This window comes from Taudactylus pleione, unplaced genomic scaffold (genome assembly GCF_031769625.1).
Source record: "Taudactylus pleione unplaced genomic scaffold, aTauple2 ptg000040l, whole genome shotgun sequence".
In the NCBI taxonomy this organism is placed as follows: Eukaryota; Metazoa; Chordata; class Amphibia; order Anura; family Myobatrachidae; genus Taudactylus; species Taudactylus pleione.
The window spans coordinates 27,982,857-28,006,420 of record NW_028284442.1 but is presented as its reverse complement, the minus strand read 5'-3'; the positions used below and the strand labels follow the sequence as shown (position 1 = coordinate 28,006,420).

Below are 23,564 nucleotides of genomic sequence, written 5' to 3'. Positions count from 1 at the left end.
TAGGCATATTAAAAGTTATGTTTTAACCATTATAAGCGACACTAGTCACATAAGAGTGCCCCAAAAAGGAATTTTTTCTTTTGCCTTTGCAAAAATATTTACAAGATAGAATACTATATTTATTCCAGGGAGCGCCACCAACATTTCATTATCAATATGGATATATACCAAGAATAATTTACAGTTGGTTATTATCAATCACATATAATAAATTTTCCTGTGCGGGATCTATTTTTTCCTTTTTCCCCCATTTCCCCAATTATGTGATTTCATACTTGCCTACTCTCCATATTGACCTGGTCTTGCCTACTCTCTTCGGGAGGCTCCTGAATATCAGGTGGCATTCCCAGATGCCCAGAAGAGTGGGCTAGTCTCCCAGAGGCTGTCCATGGACGTCCATTTCCCAAATTAAGTTGGTAGTCTGGGCAGCTGATAATGTGATTCATGCTAAATTGTCGTCATGGCCCCGCCCCTTTATTCGCAATGCCAGTAATCGCTGCATTGTATCGCGGGACAGGACCACAATGACGCAAACATACCAACTTGCCCATGTCATAACGCCTCCCCCGCATCGCCTTCCTGGAGGGGGCAGCCAGAATGTTGCCCAGTATGGTTTAGTTTAGTGTGATAGGTCTGATGTAATGGAAGTGTAATCTCTTAAATTATATTGATATAAAAGTGACTGTACATACAGGCCATGGCAGTTGAGTGCATTACTTATTGTTTTCTTTGAAACCATTGTACCTGCTAATTCCAGGTCTTTCTGAACCTCTCCACAAGTGGTCCTTGGCTCTTGGACAACTCTTCTGATGATTCTTTTCACTCCTCTGTCAGAAATCTTGCGAGGGGCACCTGGTCATGGCCGGTTTATGGTGAAATGATGTTCTTTCCACTTACGGATTATGGCCCCAACTGTGCTCAATGGAACATTCAGAAGTTTAGAAATCCTTCTGTAACCAATGCCATCAGTATGTTTTGCAACAATAAGGTTGTGAAGGTCTTGAGAGAGCTCTTTGCTTTTACCCATCATGAGATGTTTCTTGTGTGACATCTTGGTAATGAGACACCCTTTTTATAGGCCATCAGTTGGGACTGAACCAGCTTATATCAATTTACACTGACAAGGGGCAGGATCTCTTTCTAATTACTGATAGATATCAGCTGGTGTCTTGGCTTTCCATGCCTTTTTTGCACCTCCCTTTCTTCATGTGTTCAATACTTTTTCCCTGTGTCATTTCACATTATTACACATAACTTAATTTATGGACATCTATGGTTTGATTTCTTTGCATGTGTGGATTGCATGGGTTGTTGCTGACATTTGGTGAAAATTTCATTACAATAGCCCCAAGAAAAATGTTGATGTGTTCAATACTTATTTTCCCCACTGTATATATCTCCCAACATCTTGTTGTTAAATATGGGACCTCTGCGCGCTTGAAAAAAAGGGTGTGACCTCAGAGATGCTGGGCTGTCCCAAAGTTTTCCCCACGCTGTAAACAGATGCCATGCGCAGAGTACTCTTCCCCAACATTTCCCTAACAGCACGGCCACCCGCACCCGCGAGTCATTGCATGAAAAGCGGGACAATTGAGAGGTATGCCGATAGAGCCCTGATTGGAATAGAACACATGACTCCTAGTGCTGTTAGGCAGTAATAATAACCACTATGGCACTGAGCTGGCTCCCTTATAATAGAACTTATGTGCCCTGGCGATTATTATTATCGATCTACAAATTGCTTTACAACTGTTTGTATTGGCATTAACACCATGTTTAACCCATTTATTTATATAGTAGCAGTTATTTATTTAGTGCACACACATTACTCAGTGTTCTACAGAGAACATATATTCTCTACCACAGGGATGGGGAACCTCAGGCCCAGGGGCCGTATAAGGCCCCCGGAATCATTTGGTCTGGCCCTCTGAGCTTTTTCCTGCTAGCCTCGTCTGGCTAGAATGGCACTCTGCAGCCAGAATCTATGCTGCAGTGCCACCTGGTGCGTTGTTACGATGCTTGAGACTGTCACACCGCTGCCCTTACAGCTCCCCACATTGCTGTAATCACCAGCAATTGTGGCCCCACCCCTGTGTGATGTCACACGGAGGGGCATGGCCTGCATCGGGGACGCAAATGTTCTATATGTCAAAATGGTCCTCAGCAGAAAAAATGTTCCCCACCCCTGCTCTACCACATGTACACACATACATCTATACAGTAGGGTGGTGTTTTTTTTCTGTCTGAATACAATTAACTTACCGGCATGTTTTTGTTGTGATTTTTTGATTGTGGGAGAAAACTCTGTTACCGAGTGCAGATGTTCCCAAACTCTGCTATTACAGTCCAGGTTTCAAGGATATCCAGGCTTGAGTCCAGATAGTTAGATCAAATTGACTAAGGTACTAATTAAGTCACCTGTGCTCAAGTGTGGATATCCTTAAACCCTGCACTGTAATGGCAGAGTTTGGAAACCTTTGACCTAGGGTAATCCTACGCAAACATGGGGAGAGCATACAAACTCCACACAGTTAGGGCCTTGGGGGGAATTAAACCCAAGACCTCAGTGCTGTGATGCAGTAATGCTAACCATTACACCATCCATGCTATCATTTTGTGCTGCATGATTGTCAGTAGCGGGCAGAGTCAGCAGCAGCATCTACCCTCTTGGATTGCTGTCAGCGCAATGGAGGAGAGGATGAGACTGTCTCGGCACCTACGCAATGGATCTAGTAGACGCTCAGAGCGACACATGCACACAAACGACAGTGGGACCCAGAATGCACAAAACACTAGCTCCTAGAAGCCAGGTAGGACTGTCCGATAGGCAGAGGATTAATGTCCCACTGGAAACTCGCTCACTGTTAATCACAGCACGGACTGGCAGTCCTAGTGGAGAGAAAACGCCTACCCCTAGGACTGCCTGCCCTCTGTGTGATTGGCAGGTAGCACTTCCAGTGGGAACACCCTGCCAGTTACAGTATAGCCAGTGCAGTAACACCGAGGTGAAATATTTTACCTGGATGTGGGTGCAGCCCCTATTTAAAATTAGCCACTGGGCATAGCCATTGTGTTCTCTAAGCTCCTGCCCAAAGTCTGCTGTGTGTCCAGTCCTTGCAGCTGCTTATGTCCTGATGAGACATCATGTCCATTCTACCTCTTCATGTTTCTGCCCTGATCTCAGAGGCAAGTTCTATATAAAAAAAATTGGGTCTGCTCCCCATAACATGCTTTAATTAATACCAGCATCCACTGAGAGGGGACCACTGAGCACTCTGCAACCTATCAAACAGCAGCTGGCCTCCACTCAAACTGACAGTTATATTAAACCCTGGAATTTTAGGCAATAAAAAGTAAATGAACTGTTATTTTTGCCATCCTGCTGAAATAAACAGAGCTTAGGACTCCATCCATATGTCAATGGGAGGGGGGAGCCAATTGTTATGTGCGAGACCCACAGAGCAGGGGCCTGTATCCTAACCTACATCGACAGCTGTGCAGTACGCACCAATCCACTGTGCATTACTTCAGTTTCCTATGCTATTCGCATTTGCAGCCATTCTACTCCTTTTACATGTAGTTGCTTAATGCTTTGTGAGATGCATTTGTGATCCGATAACAAATAAACTGGATAAATATAACAATTATTATGAAGAGTTAACTTTTTGGCAACTTTGTATTTAAACGTGAAGTGCAATTAGCTTTGGGCAGTTAAATGCCTTGTAAGCAGATGTCCTAGTAATTAGCAAAGAAAATGTTGTTATTGTATAAAACATTACGCTGAGATGCAAATGACATGTTAGAACCGGGCAGGGTTATCATGCCAGACCATGCAGAGGTTTCAGTAGTGACAGCTAATTGCTTCAGACTGGTCTTAAATAAGGTTTTACATTTTGTACCACTCATCAAGCCTTAAAGAAGTCTTCCCTTTAGATTGTGAGCAGTGCCCTCTTACCTCTTTGTCTATTATTACCCAGTCTTGTTTTATTACGGTTTCCAATTGTAAAGTGCAACGGAAAATGCTGGCGCTATATAAGTCACTGTTAATAAATAAGTGCAATAAAGAAGATTAGAACTTTTACTCCTAAATTGGTGGTGGTGTTGAGGAGGTTTCTAAATAGAACTTTTTTTTATGCAGCTTGGAATAGAAAAATGACCTTAGTATATTACAGTAATACTAAACACTGGGGTAAACTTACCAAAGTGAGCGATTTTAGAAGTGGAGATTTTGCCCATAGGAAGCAATCAGATTCTAGCTATTATCTTCTAGAATGTGCTAGTTAAATGTTAAGTAGAATCTGATTGGTTGCTATGGGCAACATCTCCAATTCTAAAATCTCTCACCTTTTAGTAAATATACCCCTTTGAGTCTTGCTGGAGAAAAGCACTATATAAATAGTTATGTAAAATTGTTGCATTAACAGCAGTTAATGATCTTGGTAAGTATTGGTGCTTGTGATACCAAGGGCTGCCCAAAAGGATTATGGGGCCCTGACAAACAATCATCCTGGACCCACATACATTTTTGGAAAATGTTTTATTTCAATATAAAATTAATAAAGTTTTCAGCAACAATTATTATGTTTGGGGAGCATACAGCCAACAAATGCAAAAAAAAACAACAAAAAACAAAACCGATTTTAAATGGTGGTATTTTTCTAACGGTGGTAAGCTGTGACTTTTTTTTCGCTCCCAGTTACTGCAGATCAGAGAGATCAGATATGCACTGTAGATGGTTTTTTAACTTTTACTGTACTGTAAAAATCTCATCTCTCTCTCTCACCACTGGATGGATTTTGATGGCATTTTCACTATTCTATGCAGCATTGGTCTTTGAAGATTTAGGTGCATGAACCATTCTGTGACAAAAGGGAGCCGAGCAATGACAATTTTAGTGTAGCAAGTGACAGAAAAAAAATCTTGCACCAAGCTGCTGTATATGAGCTGGCCAGAGCGCTGAAACAGCAAGAGCATCTGAAACCGAGGCTTGGAATGAAACAAGTCACAGAAAAATCTGCTTTGCTGTATGACTGACTGGCTGCTGCTGTAGAGCCTGAGGGCTGCGCTCTGAATGACTCTCCGGGACCGTGAAAACCAATCGGAGTTAGCAATGTGCCTTGTTGCTTAGCAGCAGCCTAGAGAGGGGAGGTAGTTAGGGACTGAGCAGGGTCACATCTGAGGCAGACAGAGTGAGAGACAGCCGCCAACGAACCCATGAAGATGCCCTTATGCAGACTCTGTAGCCAAGAAGGAGCCACAGGAGGCATAGCTAAAAAATCAAACAACCATTGGAACACCATCGAATACTTTTCATTTGATTGTGGCAAACATCAGACCACCACCATCAAATGGTTAAAACACTACCATCGGAACAAAAAACATTGAGTAACCATCGGGTTCCGATGTCCATCCATACGCTGAACCTGCAGGCGGACTCCGGCCACCACTCCTCCACTGTAAAGTGCTCCCTCTCCAGCGTGATGTTCCCACTAAGCCAGACGCCCTTGGTGAACAGGGACACCACGGCGAGGAAGCTTAACAGGAAGGCCAGGAATTACAGGGTACACTGTGCAAAAAGGACATTGCTCATTGCCGTGTATGGTAGCTGGGGAAGGGTGCGTATGGAGACTGCGGAAATATGCACAGGTGCCCCAGCCCCGGGGACATGCTGCTGATAATGCTTACAGTAGCCTCAAAATAAATCTCTCATCCATTATCCTTCTGCCCTTCCCAGCACATGCCAGTGGCCAGGCCTCAGCCAGCTGCTGGGCAGCAGGTGTTGTGGTGATACTAGTGAGATGCAGGGGGCAGGAGTGAGAAGCAGGGGGTTGTTATGAGATGCAAGGGGCTGTGGCGAGATGAAATTGCTCCTGTGCAAATGGGGATGGCGTCGCATCACGACCGCAACATCACTCATTTTACCTTGCACCATCATAGGGTTGGGCAGTAAAATGAGTGATATTGCTGTACCAGAGTCTCAAGTGATGTGAACCAGTCATTGCTTGTAATTGAATAGACCCCAAAGAATAACCACATACTTTTTTTTTTATATAGATTAAATCAGTGTTTCCCAAACTCTACCATAACAGGTTTTAAGGATATCCATTCTCGAATCCAGATTGTTAAATTAAATTGAAGTCGCCTGTACTCAAGCATGGATATCCTTAAAACCTGGACTGTATCAGCAGAGTTTGGGAAACTAAATTATTTTATTCAAAATTATTCATCTGTTCTGTGTGTGTTTACTTAAGGGTAAATTAGCTTGATTTTCTAACAGTTGTTTATACAGCTATTTTGAAGGTTGGAACGCTTCTTACCACTTTTCATCTTGGAGTCCAAATCCTGCCTGGTTGACCCTCTCTATTGTTTGTATGCTGAGCGTGTTAAAAAAAAAAACTCTATTGAAAAGAAAAAAAAAACCCAGCTAAAACAATTTTATATGTTGGAAATAAAATCTACATAGCAACTGAAATAAGACGGCAAGGTGATCACATGTTTTGACTGTCCTGGATACGTTTCATCCGGGATGCAATTGGGCAGCCGGCTGACATTGTACCGACAGCCGGCTTCCCTACTGTCATATCCCGGCGAGGGTGAAATGACCGGCATCTAGCTGTAGACGCCGCTCATTTCACCGACACCAGGAGACCGGCGCCTGGCATCCCGATTGAAGGGATGCCGGAAGCCGCGAGCGGACAGCCGCGGGGGGGGGAGGGTTAGGTTTAGGGCTCCCAGGGGGGACTTAGGGTTAGGCCCCCCCCCCGGGAGGTTAGGGTTAGGTTAGGGGCATGGAGGGTTAGGGTTAGGCACCCCCGGGGACTTGGGTTTAGGCAGCGGGGAAGGGGGGGGTTAGGTTTAGGTACCCCTAAGGGAGGGTTAGGGGGGTAGGTTAGGTTAGTTCATACTTACATGGGGACGATCGGGATTTCCAGTGCTGTCGGGCTGCCACTGCCGGGATCTGTTCCACTGTCGGCCTGACGCTGCCGGGAATCGAACGATTACATACCGATTCCGTTTCATCCATATCCCCTGACTTCCTCATTGGGCATATTACATTACACTACATTCCCTAGCAGTTAATCATAATTACAAATACATGTAAACATTTCAATAGCATATTAGTCCAGAACTTAGTTGACATTAAGATGTGGTCATTGCAGGAAATCTACCCCTTACGACCACGTGTGCTGATATGGTCAGCTGATGGATCACTGACAAGATGGATTCTATCAGTCTTTTCTTGTAGTGATCTTTGAAACTACCATCAGGATTCCCAATGTGTAGATGGAAACAAATGGACCAGTTCTTCCCAGGTACAGTTTCCTCCTGGGGTTTAACTGAAATATACCCTTGCACCAAAAATCACCCAAACATAACAGGCCTGAAGGCCACTGTTGGTAAAACTCTTATTTATTTAACATAAAATCAATTAATAACATTAATGATTCCAACATAGAGTTGAATTCTGACCATTAGTGGGTATACACTAAAGACCACTGTCGCACCTGTTTTCAGTTCACAACAGTGGATCCCAACAAAACTGGCAGATCTATAAGATCGTGCAACTCAAAGCATTTTGTCCTTATAAGGACTTCTTCAGATGTAACACATTTACAAAATGAAATTCACTGATATCCACATAAATATAAAAAGTAGACCAATACTTGACAGGAACTCCACACACACCATGGTGTTGCTAGTGGGAGTTCCTGTCATAAGTCTTGGTCTACTTTTTGTATTTATGTGAATATCTGTGTATTTCCATTATTTTGCCTGTGTTACATAGAATAATGTTACCCCTGAATTCCTTATAAGGACGAAACGCATTGAGTTGCACTATCTTTTAGATCTGTATCTTTTAGATAGGTAGTTTTGTCTTTTTAGTAGTCTAAATTGAATCTGAGCGCAAGTTAAGGGTATTTGTTTTATATATACATACACACAATTTGCTTAATGTTGTGCATCAAAATCCAGCATATATTCCACTTTTCATAGTATTGAACATTAACATCTTCATATTCTTTTGTCATATGAATCAACATGTTTTAGGGTTGTGCCCCTTAATTGTGTCTAAGGAACTGCTTGTCCTATGGATATAGCCATAATCTTTGGAACCTGTCAGGCAGTATTGACATAAGTAACCAAAAGGGGATCGGGGAATAAGTGTGTGATGGGGGGTACCTTTTAGGGTCATTCCATGTGAAATCACCCAGAAAACATGTATTCTGAAACCCACCATCTCAGATTTTCATGAAACTTTGTATACTTGATACTACCACATAGCAACAAACCCATGTAAATTTTTCTCCTGTAGCCCTCATAGTTTTTGAGATATAGGGGGACAAAGTGTCAAAAAATAGCTCAGAAATGCCACTCCTGATGCTCCATTTTTATGTGAGGTGTATGTGGAAAAACATTCCTATTTGCCTAAACCATGTAGCACTTTGAAATTTTGGCCCTTTGTCAATCAGAATATGGAGATTCCAGAAAAAAAATGTTTCATCATCCTTGCCTGACTGACCTGACAGAGTCATTATACATTCCTTTTCTTCATATTTAATAATTTTTTTGGTGTCCAAAAAAAGATAGGTTCAATACTCATTATCAACCTAAGGTGAGTTAGCATGTCCTTTTTGGGGAGCATTTTAATTCTCTCTTCTTTCTCTCTCTCTCTCTTTCTCTTTCTCTCTTTTTTTTTTTTCTCTTTTTTCTCTTTTCTCTCTTTTTTTTTTTTTTCTCTTTTTTTTTTCTCTTTTTTTTTTCTCTTTCTCTTTTTTCTTTCTTTTTCTTTCTTTCTTTCTCTTTTTCTTTCTTTTTCTTTCTCTTTTCTCTCTCTCTCTACAGCGATCAGCAATACAAACTGTTTATTCCAACGTTTCAGATATTTAAATCTTCAAGGACATTACACATAACAAGACATCTTTCCTTATATACACACAGATACCTCATGTGAATGCTCCGTCCAATAGCTACCCTGCATACGGTCACATGTGCGATGACATCACGCTTCACGTGACTGCCCGAGAGCTCGACTGGGAACTAATAGACAAATGTGTATCCCATCACCAAGGCAACCTAGCAGAATAACTTTATGTATAACAATGTATCTGAACACTTTTGGATCATGCAAACATAACTGATCTATAAATAGGTATGGCAAATGAACGACCCAGCGTTCTAACATGTAAATATCTGGCTATATTAATAAATATGCACAGTATAGAATTTAATGCAACAAGCTCTAATATATTACCATATAAATATACGTCAACACAGGACTGAGGTGGCCAGACAGCCATCCTCTCCAGGCGTAATGAAATGCATTTTCTAACATCCACATTCTCCTAATCAATGTCAGTTCACACCTGTACCTCCATACAAATAAACACAGAGGTAGAAGCCAGGAATAAATAATGTCATATAATTGCTTTAATCCCCTATTGTGATACAGCCATGATATCAAAAAAAGCTACTGTGTACAAGAAAAAGGCCCATATTGTATAGTATTATTGAAAACAAAATAGACTTAATGACTCATTTAAGCCCATAGGAGAGACTGTGTTAAAATTGTGGATCCACCGTGCCTCCAGCTGCAACAGCTTTTTGGCGCGATCCCCCCCTCTCACCATAGGTGGGATATGGTCCACCAACTTATATCTAAGGGTGGCCAATGTATGTTTAGCTGCAAGAAAATGTCTAGCCACCGGTTGCTCGCTAGTTTTACGCTCCAAAGCTAGTCTCATGGCTGACCTATGCTGGGCTGCCCTTTCCCTAAAGGAGCATACAGTTTTCCCAACATAGGCCAGGCCACAGGGGCATTTAATTACATAGATTACAAATTTACTAGTGCATGTAAGTACATGCTTTATTGGTACTTTTTTACCAGAAAAAGGGTGTGTAATATAATTCCCAGTTTCCATGTGCCGACAGGTGGCACAACCGGTGTACCTGTAGCAACCTGGAGCCCTAGTAATGAAATGGCCTGTATTGTTGGTAAATTTTCCGGTCACATCATTTCTGACTAATCAATCCTTCAGATTTTTACCTCTTTTAAAGCAAATTAGCAGTCGTGTGTCCTTTACAGAAGGTATGGTAGAGTCAGAATTGACCAGTGGCCATAATTTATTGGAGGTTTTGCTGACCTGAGATTGAGGTTTTGGTCGTGGAAAAGGTGCGATACAAAGGGAAAAATTCTACCTGACTCAGATTTATCCTTTTTCTTTAAACTGATGTTACGTGGCATAGCCATCACCTTTTCTTTAGCTCGACAGTTCTAAAAATGAGAAACCCCTCTCCGAATGATGTCATTGGCGCACTCAGGAGCTGGGAGGAGCTGTGCTCTGATGACCTCCCCGGACCATGGCCACCCCTCCTCCCAGCTTCAGTGAGGAGAGATGGAGCAGAGCGCTGGGCTCAGGAGGTGGTAAGTATTACAGGGTGGGGGGAGGGAATTTTGCTATGGGACCCCCATACCTCTGGTTACACCCATGTAAATAGGTAAATAGGTCTTTTCTATATGCTTCCCATGGTATGCGCGCTCCCATTTTTGCACACATTCAATTCCAAAATCACAAAAAAAGGATTTGTGCAGAAATTTTTGCTGTGAAAAGTGGGGTTGGGTATGAAATGCCGACGGCCAGGAAGCCGTCTGACTAAATCCCAATGCCGCAAGCCCAAATGCTGAAGATCCCGACGGGCTGGTAAGTACCCTAACCCTCCCCCCACCCCCCTAACCCTCCCTTAGTGGTGCCTAACCCTAACCTCCCCCCAGTGGTGCTTAACCTCCCCCTGGGGGTGCCTAAACTTAAGCCCACCTATTGGGGTGGTGCCTAATCTACCCCCAGGGGTGCCTAAACCTAAGCCTCCCCCCCTCCCTGCACCCTAAACCTAACCCTCTCGGGGTGGTGCCTAATCCTAAGGTCCCTAAACATAACCCCCACATCCCCTGTGGATAAGTGCTAACACTGCGTGGCTTACCTTCGTTCGGGAAGCCATCTGTCTAGATTCCGGCGTCAGGATATAGATGGGCATTGGGATTTCAACGCCTGTCTTTAGTCCCGCATCTGTATTTGGACACCGGGATTTAGTCAGACGGCTTCACGGCTATCAGCATATTGACTGTATCCCGAAAAGTGTAGGTGAAAATGGGGAAGTCAGCCTGTACTCTGAAAAATACCAAACTAACATAAAATAACTGTATAGAAGTGAACATTTTCAGTAAAATAATTGCTGCTGTTAAAAGGATATACGTATATATTTGGGTCATTTTAGGGGACTTTAAAAAAAAAAAAAAAAGTGTAAAAAGACCGACTACTCCCACCTGCAAGACTAAAAACACTTGTTTCACCCATAAAGCACTCCAATATGCCTGTCCCATAGCTTGAACCCAAAATTTCATAACCGCACTCTTTTAACACCAAAATTACATATCATTATTGGTAAATTAAAAACATCAAGGTGCCTAATTAGTCATTGGAGGGGAAGGAAGGGGAGGGGGGGGCGCTGTCCCTGGGGTTTTGCACCAAATCCTGAAATTTTCACATTAACATAGGGATTTTTCCCAACTATGCACCTGCTCATTGTAGGTGAAGTGAAACTGAGGTAAAATTACCGCCGATAAATTAGTTCGCTAATGTTATGTTTTTTGCACGAAAATTAGTAGTTGTGGGCTAAATGAATACTCCCCTATGTGTAATAAGAAATCTGTGTGTATGTATATATATATATATATATATATATATATATATATATATATATACATACATACATATATACACAAATTAAAATACTCCCCTGGTGGGCAAAATGGTAATCTAATGGTAATTTTCATTTTTAAAGAGAGATTTTTAATTAAACATTAAATACTCATGCAGGCAATTAACATCCCATTATTTATCTTTCATAGGCTTTTAAAGTATATTTTAAAGCTCAATTTTTTTAAAAAAAGAGGGACATAACTCATCTGCCTTAGGTTGATAATGAGTATTGAACCCACCTTTTTTTTTTTTTTGCACCAAAAAATAATTACGTATGAAGAAAAGGAATGTATAATGACTCTGAGTCAGGCAAGGTTGATAAAACAGAAAAGGAATATGCCCACACTCGGTTTTACCCATATCATACATGGTACCAGCATCATGGCAATATTAATGCCATAAATGTATACAAAACAGAAAAACTTTTGCTATCTGCACTAACAATAATATACTGCAAATTTATGTGTGTGCAGCAAATAAAACAAAGGGGATTTTGTCATGATTTGATCAAAGCATTTAAGCCTGCAGCCCAGCATCGAGGGACCCCATTTTTCTGCAGGTCCCTACACTAGCATATATGCCCAGCACATCATTACATTGCAGTTACATGTACTCACCTCATAGATACAGAGGGACACATGTATACAGGGGCTGGCTGTTAGCCACACCCAACTAGGCCTTTTATAGCCTTAATTGAAAGCTGCCATGATAGCACAAGGCAAAATTTTTAAACAAAACTGAAAAGGAATATGCCCGCTTTGATCAAATCATGGCAAAATCCCCTTTGTTTCAAGGTTGATAAAACATTGTTTTCTGGAATCTCCATATTCTGGTTGACAAAGGGCCAAAATTTCAAAGTAATATGTGGATTAGGCACTGAGATAGGAATGTTTTTCCACATACACCTCACATAACACGGAGCATCGGAGTGGCATTTTCGAGCAATTTTTTTTAAATTTGAACCCCTATATCTCAAAAGAGCTACAGAAGAAAAAATGTACATGGGTATATAGCTATGTGGTAGTATCAAATGTACAAAGCTTCTTGAAAAGTTTGTGGGTGTCATGGCCTTGGTGAACTGACACGGAATGACCCTTTTAATCTGTAAAAAAAAATTAATAAACCCTTGTAAATGATATCAGAAGACTGTGCTTTTGTGTGTCTGATAATTTATGCTAATAGCTGAAATTAAACGCACTATACATCAGCGCCGTGATTACCCGTCTTCTATCAGTGATCAACGATACATTGGGGAAATTCAACATGTTAAAAAAAAAATTAAATCCCCGACTGGCCAATTCCGACCATTTTCGGTTCGGAATATGGCAATCAAGATTGTCCAACATGTTGAATTTCTCCCATACCCTGAGGTCAGCAGAACGGGAAATTGTGGCAATCCATCACAGATGTATGGGCCCCATTAGTTCCTATAGTTTACTTTTATCAATAATCGTTTCGAAAACTTGTTCCATCCAAAGCATCAGTTACTCTGGTTTTTGTGTTTCTTTTAATGTTTATTATATTTTACTGTAAATTAAAAAACAAATTGGATCAATTTAGGGAAGAGGGACCCTACTCCAACGCGTGTATCCCTAACCCATACAAAAGACACCTAATAACTCAATCACACTTTAGAGATGAGAACAAGCAGTGTCAGGAGCTGCAGTTCTGGAAGTATCTCATCAGATGGGACAGGCCCTTTAACTTATGTTTTCTGCACTATAGTAAAGTTGAGCAGTCGTGCAACCTAAATTCTCATGATTGTACAGAAGTGCTTACCAAAGAACAAATCTACCTGGTATAGGGAAGATGGTGTTTACTTTATAACAGTAATTATGTTATGTAGTATTTATTACTGAAATTAATGTTTCCCTTGTACTGCTGGCTCATAAAAAGCCCTGTGGGCTGTAGAACACTTCCTGTTATCTTGAACAAAGTATACAGTAGTAATATTGTTTTCCTTTCAATATTCGATTTAAATCTCGGCATATTCTTATTAGAACAAGTATATTTAAATGTTTCTTTCCATTCTGTGAATGACAATAGTTTAATTTGGGGTGGAAATTCTACTGAGAACGTATTTTTCCATTACATGATTAGTTCAGTAGTTAATGTTTGGAAGAGCCACAAATGTACTGAACTTCTTCTTTTCATAATATATTGGCCACCAGGGGGCAGTGTTTGTGAAATCTTTAGATGATCTAGCACAGCAGTTCTCAAACTGTGGGTCGTGACCTCCAAAGTGGGTTGCGGCCATCCCAGCTTGGGGTCGCGACTCACATGGGGTCAGGTTCATGACTCCTCTGATCTCTCAGCCAGTGATCTGAGGAGAGTGAAACCAGTTGAACTGTCTGTTATTTCAGACTCCTCGGATCACTGGCTGAGAGATCCGAGGAGTCATCAGGCAGCCCCGCCCCACCCCAGTGCTCAGCGTCTTCTGTCCTCCTGCCCAGTAGCAGAAACCGACACACAGGCAGCAAGCATCAGCAGCAGACAGACTCAGAGGAGCCAGCTGCCAGACTCTCTCTGCAGTCTGTGCAGATGTTCTTAAGTAAGTGCAGCCTGGGGGACCGTTGCTGCCAGGGTGGGGGGTCACAGAATGTGTGATGATTGCTGTGGAGGGGGAAGAAACATCAGCAGGCTAGCATGAGGAATGAGGGGAGTGCTGAGCACAGACCCCATGGGGGAACAGGGGAGCACATAGTGTGGGAACTGGAGGGGGGAAACAGAAAATAAATGAATTTATTAAAAACCCACTGCCTCCCCCCTGAAATGCACTGCCCCCTCTGTCTTTCTCACTTACTGCCTCCCCCTGTCACCCTCTGCCTCTCCCTGTCTCCCCGTCACCCACTGCCACCCTCTGTCTCTCCCTTTCACCCCCTGCCTCCCCCTGTCAGCCACTGGTTCTCCCTCTTACCCACTGCCTCCTATGTCACCCTTTGCCTCCCCAGTCACCCACTGTCTTTCCTGTCACCCTCTGGCTCTCTGCCACCCTTTGCTGCTTCTTGCTAGCCACTGCCTCTCTCTGTCACCACTTCCTCCCCTGTCACCCACTGCTTCTTGCTGCCTTCCACTGCCTCCTCCTGCAATCCACTCCCTTTTCCTGTCATCCACTGCTTCTCCCTGCCACCCACTGCCTCTCCGTCACCCACAGGCACCCACTGCCTCCCCCTGTTCTTCCCTATTACTCTCTACCTCCTACATCACCTATTGCATCCCCAGTTACCCTCTGCCTTTCCATGCCACTATCTGTCACCCTCTGGTTCTCCCTGTTACCCACTGCTTCCTATGTCACCCTTTGCCTCCCACCGCCTCCCCAGTCACCCACTGTCTCCCCTGCCATCCTAAGATGCTCCTTGCCAGCCACTGCCACTCCCTGCCTCTCCATCACCTTCCGGCACCCTCTGCCTCCCCATTACCCACAGCCTCTCCCTATTACCCACAGCCTCCTACGTTACCTATTGCCTCCCCAGTCACCCTCTGCCTTTCCATGCCACCCTCTGCCTCACCCTCTGCCACTGTCTTCCTCACCCCTGTCACCCTCTTTCTCCCTGTCACCCACAGCTTCTCCTCCTACGTAACCCTTTGCCTCACCAGTAACCTACTGTCTCCTCAGTCTTGCATGGACAGGGGCTTCGAAAAGAGCTCGTCCCTGCAATGTGTAAAAAATGAAATGATCGCATTATTGGACACCTTACAGTTTTGTGTCTCCATAGTGTTACTGTGCATGAGCGGTCTGCTGACCACACGTGTGGCAGTCATTCTGCAGTAACATGCTGGGGTCCTGTAATAATTTTTATTGTTAGACGGGGTCCCAGAGCAAACAAGTTTGAGAACCCCTGATCTAGCATACCATGACTATGCTTTCATTATGCTTTTTTTGTGACTCTTATCAAATGTTCACATTTCCATAGCACTGCCGCACCCCGGATATCGTTTGATTGACTAAAGGCCCCCGTACACACTGGACGATGCGTGTACGGAGCGACCCCGTCAGCGACGGACCCAGCGTGTGTGCCAGCATCAGATACACGCTTGCCAATGCCGGCAATGGCGAACGACGGCATGGGGGGCGGGAGCGGGGTCATACTGCATTCGGCAGCATGGCATCGTTAACGATATCCCCAGATTGAGCTGCATGTTCAGACGACTGAGGATATCATTAACGACCTGTGTGAGCGCACATTGTTAATCTTAGTGCATACACACTGGACAATATGAACGATATATCGTTCAACGATAAAGTAATCGTTCATGGATGTCGTCCAGTGTTTCTGGCGTTTAGGTCATCTGGTGTTGATAGTCCTGACAATGGCCTGGGTACCTAAGGTGCAATATTACATTACATAATACAGATGTCCATGAAAAAAATATATATCTTACATGACATCTCATTAATTGTGTGTTTTAATTATAATTACCTCATTTTAATATGTAAAGAAACTACATCTGAATATTAGAGGCAGCTTGTGGATAGCCAGGTGCTGTGGATTTGCAGGTGCCTTGAAATCGTTAACTGAAAAAAAATGCTGGGACTTGTAGTTTCACAGCAGCCCGAACGACCACTTAACTCTCTGTATTAATGCCATGAATACCAAGCTATTAACAACGTATGTCAATGGGATTTGCATATTCAAGTATCAAAAGGGAATTGTTAATTAAGAATTGTGCAGACTGCCCACGGCCATTGATCTCCTCTCTATTAGAGTTAGGGTATAGGTCTTGTACATTTGGTTGTGAACTGGAGGCTTTGCGGGGTCATTCTGTCACCGGATGATGATTATTCTCATACAAGGGTCTATGACTCCAGCTCTGGGGAGTGAGTGTAGATCCGTTACCTAGGTGAAAGTACATTCACTGTGGAGAGGTGCTCTGGGCTGTTATATTGAGCTGACTGAAACCTGATCATTGTTGGACCATTCTCTCCTCCTGCTTCTATTCAGTGTCTCTCCTCATTACTTTCTCTTGCCTCCCCTCTACTCATTCTTCCCTCTCTTGGCCTCTTCCACTCTCCTGCTTCTTGATTGTCTGTTTCTCTGCCTCTCCTCTTGTCACAGTTGTTGTTTTCAGTTTGTTTACTTTGCAAGCCTTTTCTGTGTGACTTGGCACTGCTTTCTGGCACAGGATGTGTGTGACCGGAAGTGCTCGGCCCAAAGTGGGCAGCAGGGGCATCCCGAGGGTTAAAGGCACGGACGTGCAACTTTATCTCCCGGGAGGCCCAGTGCCCCCCGCCCCCTGCTCCTCATGCATCCGGTGCCTGCTGTGTTCTGATATCTGTCAGACCTGAGGGGCAGAACAGGATCTTTCCTGGGGTTATGTCAAGTTCAGTCCTTTTAACTATTAAAACACTATTTGGCTTTGCACAGTCCACACTGTTCCCATTACCTCACTGACCAGCCTTCCCGCTGTTTATTTCATTCCCCCCCCCCCTTCAGCTGCACGTTTTTGACAGATTTTAGAGGGCTTGAAGATGAACCCCTGTGACAGGAAAGGATGTGAGGGGGGGGACTTTTTATTTTACTGTGGGGGGGGAGGAATTATATGTCAGTGGTACAGAGTGTTCTCTCAAACTGCCATCGCACGGTCAATGGCAAGATGTTTTGTGTCAGCGGGCGTTTCCTGGAGTAGAACCTCAGCCAAATGAGGCAGCTAAGAGATTTGGCACCTGGAACCTCCACTTTTCAGGATTGCACAGAACTTTCCTTTCCAGTCTCTATCTGTCCATGTTACTCTATCTTCTGCGTCCGCCAAGCTTGATTGTGCCTAAGTTTTACATATTTTTCACACCTTCCGTTCTTCTTGAATTAAATTCTACAAGCTTTTGTTTCCTTTTACATTTGTATTTTTATTATTTAATTTGAATAGTACAAATCTGCTTCTCCCTTCCCTGTTGATGCCCCGGTTTCTAACTTTGGTCAAGGGTCGGGATAAAGGAGAACATGTTGGTTGTATATTTTTGAAAAAGCACTGCTAGCAATTGGTGTGCGAGAGCAAAAGAAACTTGTACTAGGGACAGTATGAAACCTGTCAGACCTCATTACACGTTAATAAAGCTTTATCTCATCCTTGCTTCACAGAAATGCAAGTAGGAAGCATTGCTGCACCCATTAATCTCTTGTCTAATCTCCGTGATGACACACAATGGTTGTGGTCTTCCAAGGGTCTTGAGTTTTTAATTTCCTTTTTTTTTTACAAAAGTGCTTATAAATTCTTTTTGTACATTACTATGCGTTACTGTGTAGGGACTCTGGGATTTTATGTGTGTGAGTTTTACAATGCCCAACAACGTATAGTAACCTTGTCCTGCCAAATTTTCCTGCAGGTCTGCTGTAGATGTCTGGGGTGTGCTGGCAGATTTCTGTAACACTTTGACCTGTGTAAACCAGTCAGAAGTGCCTCTTTATAAGGATCCAGATGAGGACCTCTCACTCCTGATCCTGGAAGAAGATAGGCTCCTCTCTGGGTTTGTTCCCCTTCTGGCTGCTCCTCAGGAGCCATGCTTCGTGGAGAAGAGCTCAGATAAGGTAAGTACTGGAATGCACACCAGCTTCCCTTTCAGTCCCGTTACCCACTAAGCTCCTCCACGCCCCTCTTTTGCCTCATCTCCCAAAAATCTTGGGAAGCTAGTTCTCGCTAATGAGTACCGTTAAGTTATTGAGTCTGTTGAGGGAAAATATTGACCTTTCTACCGCTGACATCCAGCTCCGTCATGAAGTGAAATGAAGGTTAATGTGTTCCTTTGGGCACTGTATATATGTGTTTGCCTGCATTTGTATACTGAATAGCCTGATTTTTTTTTCGTTCTCCCATGTATGCTGTGTTGTATGTTTTTGTGACTTAAGTGTGTCTGTGTTTTTGATGTGTGTGTGTGTGTGCACTCTGGCTTGCTGGATGTCCCATCACTTCCTTACTTGTTTGAATAAAGCAGCTTGTATTGGCAGCGCTCTCACTTAGCTCCAAATGGTTTGCATCATGCATTACCCCCTCCCCTCCACTCACCCTTTTTTCATCCACCACAGAACTCTCATCCAGGATATCTGCCAGGGCTCTTTTTGTCCTTTTTTTTTTCTGTGAGCAAAGTGATAAATAGCTGACTAGAGAGAAGCAGAAACTGTGTGTGAACTCACAAAAAGATTTCTTAAAAAAAAAAAAGAGAAGAAATCAACTTATTCCCTTATGTGTCGTGACTGGCTGAATATGCTGCAGTGTGAAGGAATGACTGGGTCAGCTTAGGCTGGCACTCCCTTCATATTCCCTTAGGGGTAGACACATACAATGTGATATCCTGCTTTGATTTATTTAGGTTTCTTTATAAAAACATGCCAAGAGTGCCACTTATCACTTAGGTCCCGTTATGGAAAGACTGCACTTTGTAAAGCTGCTTACTTGATAGAACCAGTCACTATCAGACTTGAGACCCATTTTGTCCCTGTATGTGTAGTGGGAGGAAAGATTAGGACAATTGAGTATGGCGATATTTAAATGAATGTTAATTGGAGTAAGAATCAGTGCAGTCATTCAATGTAGAGATGTGTCCTCATACACCTATACTTTTTGCACCATTTGGTGCGAGAGACATGGCGCGATTCCCATGCTGTACATGGTTTCCTCAGTTTTGCTACTTGTTACTCAATTTTGCACCGTCATTCTAGGTACTTAAGATTAGTATTTTTGTAGCAAAGGAATTAGTAAAAAGTTGCAGGTAAACCATAATGGTTCCACGCTCAGGTCACTCATGTCCAGACTGTCTTTTGCCTCTTTACACAGACTGCATTATTTCTCCTCAGTTTTGCGTCTTTCTTTGCTTGTAGTGTACTAAGTTACTAGTATATTTGCAGTAAAGGATTTATTTATTTTTTAATGAAGTTGTAGATTAAACATAATGCATGGCACATCCGGATCATGGTATCAGACCTGCCTTTTGCCTTTTTACCCTAAATTGCGTACTTTTTCCTCTGTGCTACCTTTTCCTGAATTTTGCACCTTAGCTCTCGAAGAATAGGTGTTTTGGCGTAGCCAAGTTATGAAGTTAGTGGCGCACTAAACAGGGCTTTTGACACCATTAGGTGTATGTAGGGGATGTAGTTATCAGACCAGCGGACAGCATGCCGCCGGTCTGAAGCCCGACACGGGACTTAACATAGGCGTCGAATGGGGGGGGGGGGGGGGGGGAGTGTTAGGTTTAGGCAGCGCAGCGGGGTTAGGGTTATGTTTTGGTGGTGGAAAGGTTATTGTTAAGCACAACTAGGGGTGGGTTAGGCCGAGGCACTAAGGGGGGAGGGTTAGGTTTAGGCACAAAGCGGGGAGACTTAGGTTTAGGTACTAACGGGGAGGGTTAGGGTGCGGGGTGGGGAGGGTTAGGGTTAGACTACAAGAAGGGAGGGTTAGGGGGAGAAGGGGAGAGAGGAAGTATACTTACCCGACCCCTGTCTGGATACCAACCATTGGGATGCTGCTGTCTGTATATTGACAGGAGGCATCCCGACAGCCGGCATTACATACCAATTCCGTATGTGGACACCTGGGTATCGCCCATAGTAAGTAAAAGTTGCCAGAAGTGTACTGACTATACCTGTAAGGCATCCTATTAAGTGACTACCCATAAAGTGACATGCTTTACCTCCGATCTTGCAGATGTTAACACGTCTGTTATTCCCTCGTACAGTAATGGTGCGTACACACTAGACGATATGCTCCCGTTCATGACATTGAGCACACCTGCTGAACGATATCATTAACGATATCGTTCAGCGCTGGGCTCTCTTCCCCCATTCCCCAACATGCAGCAACCTGACGACATCGTCAGGTAGGCCTGCACGTTTACTCGATGAACGATTATGACGAACGACCTGCGGGAACGCGCGTTATCGTTCGTCGTTTTTGTGATAAAAATGGACAATAAAGTGGACGACTGAACGATAAAGATATCGTTATCGTTCAGTCGTCCACTTTAATCGCCCAGTGTGTACCCACCATAATACTTCAGATCTTGAGTGGCTAAGCACAGGGCGATAGACAAGCTAATGCAGTATGTGGAAACTCCCATTCTTCCATGGCTGCTTGGTGTATTAGAGACCCATTACTGTGGGCTGCTATGCCATATTTTCTGCATGGCAGGAATAGCTTACAAATTACTGCTTAATGTCTATTGCGCGTGCTTAATAATAAGTTGTCGCAGACTTTTGTAGAAATGTACAGTGACTTCTTCAGTCTGCATCTGGGGAAAGCTAAATGGGACTGAGATGTCACTGTTTTCTGTAACAGGGACTTACAATAAAATGCCTTTTGTTTTTACACAGGAGACGTTACTGTATGTTGCATTGTAACCATGCTCATGGCCTTAAAACTTGTTAAAGTCAATATTTTGTTTAAAAAAAAAAAAAAGGCAGCAGGATCTCCCAGAGGCAGCGTCTGACCGAGCAAACTGCTCAACGGCTGCTCCAATCTGTTTTTTTCATTTTCAACTTTTCTTGGCTGTGGAGTGAGATTAAGGGAATACTCTTTCCCCAGATAACCATCCGTTCAGGACTGGGAGCGTGTGGATTAAAACCAGACGTTGTGTGATTAATACCTCAGCTTATAGAGTGAGACACTACTTCCTAAAAGCAAGAGGAGAGAATAAGGGGGAAATGCCTGGGGGCAAAGTGTGCATTATTTGCCTACCAACTTGGTGATCTCGCATGCCCTGTCGTACAATTTGGTGTTTTACCCTTATTCTCTTGCCCATTCCTTAACCCTTTAGGAATAATGCACCTTTATTCTCATTGCCAGAACCTCACCATTTGTAAATATTACCTTTGTGATCGTATCTTCACTTTGTCTGAAATTTTTAAAACAATTATTTATTTTGATGTAGTTAACATGTGTAGGCATGCATTTTGTAGGCTGAGCATTGTCTGTCAGCTCACTAATAACTAGTGACATTGAGGCATGAGGTACACAGTGCCTCAGTGATGCCTCACCAGTGACGTGATAGGCTGCATTTTTACGAATATAGGGTCAGCCCACAAATATGGCTGCCTGTACTATGTGTCGGTGGTGGGATCGCTTTAAGTAGAACAAATTAAATGAGCGCTGTTAACATCAACCTCTTAAGTGTTTAGTCTTCCAGACCGGTTATGCGAAAGGCAGACGAAATTGGTATGTGTCTTGGAGACTAGATATGAATTGAACCTGTACATTTTGATGTCTGATCCCTTTATCATACCCACTCTTCCCTGAGGAAATGGGGACCTGTCTGTGCAGGTGTGAGGCTGCTTGAAGCCACAGGAGCCTTGCAAAATGCTGGAGGAGAAATCGGCAGATGACAGCAGAGGAGTGTAAGTGGAATGTGAAGAAGACCTGAGAGCACAGCACTTGCAGCCTTGCAGAATGTCCCTCACAGCAGCCGGCTGAGGCTCGTCAGATGCATCCATCAGACCCAATGCTGTAGATTCTTCTTTAGCGTTCTTCTTATAACAAGTTCCAACAGAGACGACGACTGCACCTCCCCTGTTTTCCTGCCTGACCTGTTGGAGTCAGCAGCTGTTCGAGTCTCTCCTCTCACCTTGCAAGTAAACGCTGTCCTAAGGGGTCTGGAAACAAGCACTGCATTTGTTAGTATGGGCGCTCATCACTCTACTGTCAAATCTGTTCTTTTTGATCAAAATAAATATTAATGAGCTATATACACTATATACAAATGAAGGTGCTTTTAATATTAATACAAAATAATATGGCAAGAGGTCATGCTGCAGATGTTTTGTAAACTTTTGCAGGTTCTATCTTAGTAGGTGCACCATTCATTTCTATGCACACTTTAATGTGTTCATTTTGAAGAAAATTTGTTTTTGTTTTTTCTTTTTTTAATCTGTCCTAATTAATACTTTGCTGTGCATCAATGTACACCTCTGCAAATAGCTTGAACCTGGTCATTGAAGTGTGACGTTCACCCCTGTATCACGCTGACGTGGCAGATAAGCCTCATTTTTCACATTGGCAATGAACTTTTTACTGCTTCCGAGGAACCCTGTATTTTTAGTGTGTTTTGCTAGGAATGAAATGGAGGAGAGACGCTTACCACATCTACAGGTAATTCCATGCCTCGGGGGATGACAGGAGCCGTCTGATTGACAGCTTCCCTTATTAATGTCCGCTGTAGCTGGTACACTGCCAGTTTGTGTTGGCGGCCTTCCAATGCACAGTCTCTTCTCAGCCAGGTGTGAAGCGTCTCTGCCTCTTCTTGTACGGAGCTTCTAGGGTTGCCCTTGGCCATCACCAAGGATGCTGCTGTGAAGGTGTGGAGCTGTTTACTGACTGAGCTACAGAACAGTGACAATGTATGGGAGCCCTCTGTTGGAGACTTTAGATAAGTCCCCTGTGTGAATAGCTCTCCTTTTAATATGGGTTGTGTAGTGATTATCCTACCTAAATGTTCCTTTGTTATGGTCCAACTTCAATCCCAGAATCCTTTTGTTTCAACATAGATTACAGTATGAATTGCTGCCCTTCCTGCGGAGTCCCTCCAGTGTGTCTTGTTAGTGTTAGGATTCAGCATTGGCTCTTAGGTCAGCTCTTCTTACACTGGCAGAATCTTTTCTCCGTCTGTTGCCGACCACAAGCAAGCAGCTTGCCAACACCAGGCCCTCTTCTCAGCACCCTCATTACCGGCCCAGACTCAAAGGCATCACTTCTTTATTAGGCAGGGAAACTTTAGAGGCCTGACTTTGAAGTTTGCTGATTAAACATTTTAGAATGAAGACGTTTAGTCAGCTCCAGTAATCATATTCCTGCTCTCCTATGGTCTTATGTCACTTTGTAGCCAATGCA

General features: G+C 43.3%; 1 protein-coding gene across 1 annotated transcript in view; it reads left to right on the top strand.

Moving 5' to 3' along the window:
• SMG6 (SMG6 nonsense mediated mRNA decay factor) overlaps positions 1–23,564 on the top strand; it is a 245,408-nt gene that overhangs the window by 137,466 nt on the left and 84,378 nt on the right. Inside the window, exon 13 of the mRNA XM_088454996.1 lies at positions 18,079–18,280. Within this exon, the coding sequence (XP_088311122.1) occupies positions 18,079–18,280 (202 nt within the window). The remainder of the gene's footprint in view (positions 1–18,078; positions 18,281–23,564) is intronic.